This window comes from Phaseolus vulgaris, chromosome 3 (assembly GCF_051622355.1).
Source record: "Phaseolus vulgaris cultivar YP4 chromosome 3, ASM5162235v1, whole genome shotgun sequence".
Taxonomy (NCBI): domain Eukaryota; kingdom Viridiplantae; phylum Streptophyta; class Magnoliopsida; order Fabales; family Fabaceae; genus Phaseolus; species Phaseolus vulgaris.
Window position 1 is genome coordinate 44,231,810 of NC_143500.1, and position 8,629 is coordinate 44,240,438.

Consider the following 8,629-nt stretch of genomic DNA (forward strand, 5'->3'; position numbering starts at 1 on the left):
TTTTCCTAAACTGAGCCAAAAACTAATCTTTTCAAGATTCAATTTTGTCATTCCTTTATTTTATTATTATTTAAAACAATTCGAACAATTTAAATTGATGTTGATTTTTAAAAATTATATCAATAACTGTTTTTTTTTAATATGACTATTTTTTCCTTACCTTTATTATAATTCATATTTTTTTTCTTTAAAAAGAGTTCATTTACTTTATTTAAAAAAAAATATAAACTATTATTTTCTTCTTTTAGATTAGACTCACGTTGGTCCAATATGGTTTTTCTTCTAACTTTAATAGTATATTGATTTAAATAAATAATGTGATATTAAAAGAGATATTTTACGCAAATAAATAATGTAACACTAACAGAGGTAAAATAAATATTTTTATAAGAATGAAAACTGCATAATAATAATAATAATAATAGTAATAATAAAAAAATAAAATAAAAAAAGATAAATAAGCAATCACTTACATAGATGATGTAGTAAGAATAGATTGAACAACTAGGCTAGATGGTGTAAAAGACACTAGAGGATCTAACAGCTGATTACTATCTTCACACTAGACAATATGAAGAGAGATCATCTATAAAAAAAAAAATAATACGCAAAATCAAGTTTATCATAATTTATATCTTGAAAAAGGTAAAGATAGGTTTAAGTTTGCATTTAAACTATGCAAAATTTAAAATTTTAATATACACCTTATCTCCTATGATTTTATTATTTAAATTATTTTTTACCTCAATTTCTAAATTATACGAGACTATTAAGATATAGAACAAAGTATTTATTTATTATTTTATTATAAACTCGTAATACCAAACTTGATTTCAATATACTCAAGTCTCACATGAAAATTTAGAACAATAATAAATTATAAACATTTATTTCCTTAATTCATTGAAATATTTTTAAAACAAAATAATGATGAAATGTTTAGCAACTAAAACAAATAATATGTTAAATGTGTCACTAAACATGAGCTTAAAACATGAATAGTGTAAATTTATCTAAAGCATTCGATAATATGCATGAGAAAGGGAACTTCCTCATCAACTTAAAAAGTCATTTTCATAATTTTTATCATTTAAAAAAACATTAAAATGTATTTTAAATGACAAAGTTCTTTAATACGAAATAAAATATTTAAAAAAAATTAATTATAAAAAATTAAAATAGTGTGTCTAAAGAAGTTATCTCACTAAAACAGTATTTGTGGAAAAAGTGTTCAATTGAAATCAAATACAGGATAATTTGTTTTTCAAAAACATTTATAATTAACCAAATGAATTTTCACCGTTCACGACCCACGCAAAAATCCCAATTCTCAAATAACACTGAGTTTTTTTTTTTCGACATCACTTTGACCTCATATAATTCACATAATTGAATACAAAATAGAGAATATTTTAAAGATAATGAAATATATCATGTATTACTAAATAAATTCGAAAAAAAAGTTAGAGTAAAAACAATAGCAAATTAACGTATATTGAACTTGGGAGGGTGTAAGAATAATTCTTTTAATAAGAAAAAGTCAATATTTTTCTCTTATTATGAAGTTATTGACTCGTTTCCTTCTCTGATTCTTACAATTTACAGAAATTTGGACAATAGTTTGGTACAGAAAGATTAAATTTGAAGGGACAACATAATAACAGAATAGACACCCTTCAATCACTCTCGTGAATGGTGATTTGTGGGCACACTATTAGATTATTGACTCCTTTGACCAACAATTGATATTAGTTAACTATGTTCCTTGCGTAAAAGAAGTCATCATTTGAAATAAAAGATTCACTTTAATTATTTTATTTTATATTTTACTTTCTTTTTATTGTAAAATATTTCAGTGTAAATAAAATTACCCTAAAATGCATTAATGGTAACAGGATACCTCTTCCTTGTTATAAAATATATATTACTCATTCTATTTTTTATTCTCTTAATTTTTTCTAAAATTTGTTGTTCATATTTTATCTATTTTAAAATTTTATCGCATCCTACAATTCTCCATATTTTTAAATCGTAAACTTCTATTTACTATAAAGATATTTTGTTTTTCTATTTTTTATCGAGGATTTAGTCATCAAACTTAGTTCGATTAGTTGAGAAAAGTGAAACTTTCAACTTATTATATCATAACTAAAATTATGATATGTTTAGATAACTTGCACTATATTCTCATACTTTGAAGTTAATACAAACCGCAAAGATGAGGTTATAAAATGTTTTTTGGAAAACAAACGATTCACGTAAGGAAAGTTAATGTGTTTGATAGAACTTTAGAATTACTTATATAAATTAGTCCATAAATTGGAATTATCTAGGTTAGATTGGAAATTTAGATAAAGTAAGTTTTGACTTGGTTGATGGATGAATGAGTTGGATTGAATGTTTGATGGTTGATTTGTATTGTATTGTTGAACTAAATGTTTGAATGGACTGAATAAGCTTTAGATGCAACTTTAAAAATGAATTTGAGTTGTCTGGAAGGTTAGATTTCTCATTCAAGTTTGAAATTTAGTTTGCAAATTCTGTCAAATTCGCTCAGTGTAGGAAAAATTTGTTCAATATAAATTTAAGGGTACTCTCAGGGTCAAATTTGCGTAACACATTTTGTCAACACTTAACGCTTTCACCCCTACGTCGATGCGAATTTGGATGCAATTTTGGGGTACTTTCTGCCTCCAAATTCGCTTAAGCCTTTGCTCCTTCACTAAGCGAATTTAGTGAAAACTCAAATCCACTTAGTGCAAGCATAGTGTAGTTAGCAAATTTTCGTGGACTTAAGTCCGAACTTCCTATGATCAAGTCTTTTTGATAATATTTGTCATTTTTGCTTAACAATTTTTTGTTTCTTTTTTACGGTCATGAAATTGAATTAAACATTCGAAAATTTTATTATTTTGTAAATTATAATTCATTACAATTTTTTAATGTGAATATTTGATTCAACTCTCATGAAATTTGAATATTTAAAACAAGTATATATAACTATTATTAAAATATAAAGTTAATACTAATTTGTAAGATAAATTTGTTCCTTATCTCTCTTTATTAATCTTGAAGGAGAAATGATATCTAAATAAAATAAAAAAATACATATTACCACACAATCATATAATTTCTAACACACAAACTAAGATCCAAAATATCTATTATCACATTAAATTCACTTCTATTTATCCATTATATTGAATAATATTATTATTAAGTTCACAAATATGTTTATTTGTTCATTTGTCCTACTAAAAAACTTTATGTATATGTTTAAAAAAGTGAATAACTTTTTTAACAATAAATAAACGTGTTTGAGACAAATATTAGATGCGGTAGATGGGATTAGCCCACACTTGCACCCCATTTGGTGTGTTAGATCAAAGAAAGAAATAGGGAAGTTTTTATATTCTAATTCCTAAATTCCTGATCTAATGTTTAAGAAATAGTTAGTAGTAGTATCAAAGAGAAATAATATATGGTTACAAATATTCTCATTTTATGTGCAACTTTAATTATTAATTAATATAGTATAATATTAATTAAGTGTGGAACCTTAAGAATCTGAAAATAAAATGAAGAGATTAAAAGATGGTGATAAGATTTTGATGAGAAGGTTATTATGATGTAAAGAGATGGAGTAAAAAAGGAGTGAAGAGTATAATAAGAAGTTGTGAGTGTGGTTCCCCATTGATGATAGTGTTGGCAATGTGTATAAATAAAATAGAATAATTAGGTATGGTCCCATTAAAGTTGCTTTGGTGGGTGGAGGTAGCTTCATAGCCATAATCTTAAAGTCAGTTTCTCTTGGGCCGTATGAATTGCAATTAATAATATTAACAGAGGAAAGTAAAAGCAGATGCATATCCCCAAGGAAGACCCTAATCATACACAAATACTACATCCATAACCATGCTATTCAACTTTAACACGCACTAATTAAACAATGTTAATTGCCTTAACACCCATCATGAGCCTCTTATTTTAAGGACTTGTCCCAGATTTTAAGGCGTTACCTTTTTAATATTTAAAAGTTTAAAACAGAGTTAATCATGTTCTTAGTAAAAATATTTTTATCTCCTTAGCTAATATTGTAGAGACATTTGTCGAAGTTAGTGTGACTTAATTAACAACTCGTATTAAGCTTGTAGAAAAAATATGAATTCAATTCTTACATAATAAATCCAACCAGAACAATTAAATTCGGAGTTAAAAATATGTCTTTTAGACTTTTACGAATGGAATAAAAATCCATTTAAAAGTAATCTTAATGAAAAATAAATATTAAATTTAACAATGTGATTATTACTTCTTCATACTATTATAACTTGAATTGATCTTAGAATTAGAAATTACAATTTAATATTAAAAAAAATTAAAATCAGAAGATATAAAGAAATGAGAGAGCAGACCAAATATAAAAAGGACACATGTCATAGAAAAAAGATAGAACAACAATTTGACCAAAATTTCATATGTTTCTAACTAAATTGAATATTCTAGTTGATATTCATCATTTGCTATGACCAACCAAAACTTCAAATATACTTCTTAAATTTTTCAACAATAAAAAAAAGTCTTAATTAGAGTGATTACTTAAAAAAAAAACATTCTAAGTTGTTTATTTATTAAATTAAAAGAGAGAGTTAAAGAAATAAATTGCCGGTCTATTTAGGGTTGTAATGCCTTTACACGGTTAGGTGGAAAAAATTTCAGTTGAATTCAATAAGAAAGAAGACCCTAGCTTCAAACAAAAGATATCGTGGTTTGTAGTAGAAGTTCCAATGTAAATGTTTGGGTTTATATTCTTATTCTGATTATTTAGTACAAAACCTTTGTTAACAAGAAGAATCCATGATGTAGCATCACATAAGTTTTGGCTTATTATTTTTTTGTGTTTAGTTATTGGAGTGTGTGTAGAGAGTCCTTTCCTTAGCGAGGTAAAAGTAAATTTGGAAAATGAAACCCCACCTATTCGGGTTCTGGTCCTAGTTTTGATGGGATGGTGAGGGAGCATAAAAATAAAATCACTATATTCTCTCACACTCTCTCTCCTCTCTCTGTGGTTATGAGCAGTAGGAAGAGTTGTTTATAATTTGAAAACTTGAACGCAGCCAACAAAGTAGGGGATTGATTGTTCTTTGTAGTTCTTCTGTTTTGTATGGACATGAAGGCATATTCAGTTTCCTGGACAAAACATAAGAAAGAGCCATATTTTGCAGTTCCTCACACAAGAAGACAACAACAGTGCATACAAGCAAATCATGATACCCCAGAAGAAACAACTTCACTAAATCATTCCCTGAAATTGGCGCTTTCCACTTCCCAAAACACTCTACTGCCTACGCTACCTGCCTTTGTTGTTTTGCTACTACTTGTTACTTCAATTGGCACATCATTTTCTCACCCCATTGCCTCCAATTCACCTTTGCCACCACCCTCTCACCCCACTGCTAACCATACTTTCAGACCAGCTCCAGTGTCGCAAAAGTTCAGGACAATCAGAGCTCACCTCAAGAAGATTAACAAGCCACCTGTTAAAACAATTAAGGCATTTTTCCTTTTACTTTACAATCTGTGACAATGACACTACTGCATTTCCCTTCTCCCGATTCAATGATCTTTGTTTCTGTTCCTTTCTTGCAGAGTCCAGATGGGGATTTGATAGACTGTGTTTTCTCTCATCACCAGCCTGCTTTTGACCATCCTTTGCTCAGAGGGCAAAGACCATTGGTAATTTCATCCAACTCAACCCAAGGAAACTGACTTTCTTTTCAAATCATAAACACATCCACATTCCTCAGAATTGTTTAACCATTCTGGGGATGGTGGAATCCAATTTAGCCACTATTCATCTTTTCGTCTAAAGGTTTTATTTTGGGGATTGAATTTTATTTGAGAGACTGAGAAAGTAAGAGGCTTAAGGTTTACAGGATCCACCAGAAAGGCCAAAGGGCCACCACAATGGAGAAACAGTCACAGAGAGCTTTCAGCTTTGGACTGATTCTGGTGAAATATGCCCTGAAGGAACTGTTCCGATCAGAAGAACAACTGAACAAGATTTTCTACGAGCAAGCTCTATCAGAAGATTTGGAAGAAAAGTACGGAGGGACTCAACTGGCACTGGTCATGAGGTTAGTGCTTACGGATGGATGTAATTTGTTTATTGAACTTTCAGTGCCAATTCAATCCTTTTGCCTCTATTTTTTCCGTTTCTCACAATGCATTAATTTGAGAGGAAAATGTATGCTCTTATCTTCTCAGCATTGCGTTCATTTCCACCCTTTTTCTTTACCAGAAAGAAAAGAACAACCCTGTTTTTCCTTATTCATCAAAATTCAACATGAACTGCAAAAACGAAGACATTGAAGGGACACCACTTTCGAAAGTTTGCCTCCTGGGTGGACCAAAAAGTAACGTGGAAATCATTATTTTCGTGAGGAAGTTATTGTATCCCTGTTGGATGCCACATGCAAATCTTTTTTCAGAACGAGCTAACAATTGAAATAAATAAAAGTCCTTAGCACACAATAGGAAAAATCGTTGATTCTTATGCACGCATATGTGTAACTTCTACTGATAATTTTGATTTTTTGACACATCCTTTTGCAGCATGCAGTTGTTTTTGTAAACGGAGATCAATACTATGGAGCAAAAGCGAACATAAATGTATGGACACCCAGCGTAACCGATCCATACGAATTCAGTTTGTCACAGATATGGGTTATTGCTGGATCTTTTGGCAATGATCTGAATACCATAGAGGCTGGATGGCAGGCATGTCAATATCTACTTGTCCAAAAATTCACAGTCATCCATTTTTTGTAGTAAATATTGTGAAAGTGTTGAAGAATGTACTAGGATTGCATTTGTCTTTATCGTTGATAAAAAATAAAAATAAAAATTGTCTTTATCATTTGCTTTAGTTTTCAGTTCTTCGATTTCTAGCTAAATAACAAGCATGCTTTCCTTCAGGTAAGTCCTGAGCTATATGGAGACAACTATCCTAGGTTCTTCACTTATTGGACAGTAAGTAATGCACGTTTCATTTTTCTTCTTTTGTTTCTTTTTGCCTTCATTTCTTTAATATCTTACAGTATGTGCTATTTGACAGACGGATGCATATCAAGCAACTGGATGCTACAATTTACTATGTTCAGGATTTGTCCAAACTAACAACAGGATAGCAATAGGGGCTGCAATCTCCCCAAGATCCATCTATAATAACAGACAATTTGATATTGGCTTAATGGTTTGGAAGGTGAGTCTTTTTCTTTTTTTCCCCGAAACAATTCATCACCTTAAGTCAACCAAAAAGAAAACACCAATTAAGGAGAAAAGAGGGTCCTTTAACACAAAAGGCTCAATGGTTTGGATGGTGGTTTGTTGTTAATTTGAGCTTTTATGCTTTTCAAACCGTTATTTGCTTCATTTCGAAGCTTGTTTACTTTGAGAAAAAAAGGGCTAAACATGCACAATCAAACTAAGAGTAAAGAAAATCATATCTAAGTGAGGCAATAATTCGTTTACTTCTTTTTTGCCCCTTTACTTTTGAATTTTCTGCATGTTATTGTTATTCAAATGGAAGATTCCCTTGCTTTCCTTGTACTAGTGTCCTTCATGGGGTCGACTCTAGCTGAGCCTTTTCCTTTCCTTCCTTTATTAAAGCAATATTTCGCGGCACACGCTTTTCTCTTTTATTTTGGTTTTGCTCTAACGGGCATCTCACTTTGTCTTACCACTTCTTTTTCCTCAGTTTTACTCTCCTCCAATAATATCATTAATAATGGTAATCAACTACTCTATAATACTGAGACACGCATTAATTAATTAACCCGTAAGGGAAAAATTTGGTGTTTGCATTTATGCCAACACATTAATGTAGGTTAGACAGTTGGAGTCAAGCTGTAACATACTAACATGCATTTTCTTTTGCTTTAATAATTCTAAGATACCATAATGAAATTCTGTGTATAGGACCCAAAGCATGGACATTGGTGGCTGGAATTTGGGTCGGGGCTACTTGTTGGGTACTGGCCAGCATTCTTGTTTAGCCACTTGAGAAACCATGCTAGCATGGTACAATTTGGAGGAGAAATAGTGAATTCTCGTTCAAGGGGCTACCATACTGGCACTCAAATGGGTAGTGGCCATTTTGCAGAAGAAGGATTTAGAAAAGCAGCCTACTTTAGAAACTTACAAGTTGTTGATTGGGACAATAACTTGCTTCCTCTTTCAAATATTCACCAACTGGCTGACCATTCCAATTGCTATGACATAAGGGTGGGATCAAACAATGTCTGGGGAACTTACTTTTATTATGGAGGTCCTGGAAGGAATGTGAGATGTCCATGAAGATCATACATATATCCATATCTATATAGTTCCTATTATACAGGCTTCTCTGTTCTAAATATATAAATATTCTTTTCTTTATCCCACTTTTTTTTTTCTTTTGGGGATTTTTGGTTTCATTATAAGCTTCACATGGTTCGGCTATATTTGTTAATTTTGGTTTTGGGTTAACAGGTTAGAGACAGTATGTTCCGTTGTTAGAGATTATGTAAATCCACGAAAAATATGCTGTCAATTTATAACATTAAATTAGGAGTTCTGTATTCTTCAA

At 30.5% G+C, this 8,629-nt stretch overlaps 1 protein-coding gene across 1 annotated transcript; it reads left to right on the forward strand.

Annotated features, from left to right (window-relative positions):
* Positions 1–4,687: 4,687 nt before the first annotated feature.
* LOC137807894 (protein neprosin) lies at positions 4,688–8,629 on the forward strand. Its single transcript, XM_068608737.1, has 7 exons — positions 4,688–5,554; positions 5,650–5,736; positions 5,937–6,137; positions 6,616–6,780; positions 6,979–7,032; positions 7,118–7,264; positions 7,981–8,629. The coding sequence occupies exons 1-7, from the start codon at positions 5,165–5,167 to the stop codon at positions 8,356–8,358; spliced, it is 1,422 nt and encodes a 473-aa protein (XP_068464838.1). The 5' UTR covers positions 4,688–5,164; the 3' UTR covers positions 8,359–8,629.

Excerpts from the sequence above, each read along its gene's own strand:
- LOC137807894 (XM_068608737.1), top strand. The coding sequence starts at position 5,165 with ATGGACATGAAGGCATATTCAGTTTCCTGGACAAAACATAAGAAAGAG. Across the intron at positions 7,033-7,117 it reads GGTTCTTCACTTATTGGACA|ACGGATGCATATCAAGCAAC; the intron begins GTAAGTAATGCA and ends GCTATTTGACAG. Across the intron at positions 7,265-7,980 it reads TTGGCTTAATGGTTTGGAAG|GACCCAAAGCATGGACATTG; the intron begins GTGAGTCTTTTT and ends TTCTGTGTATAG.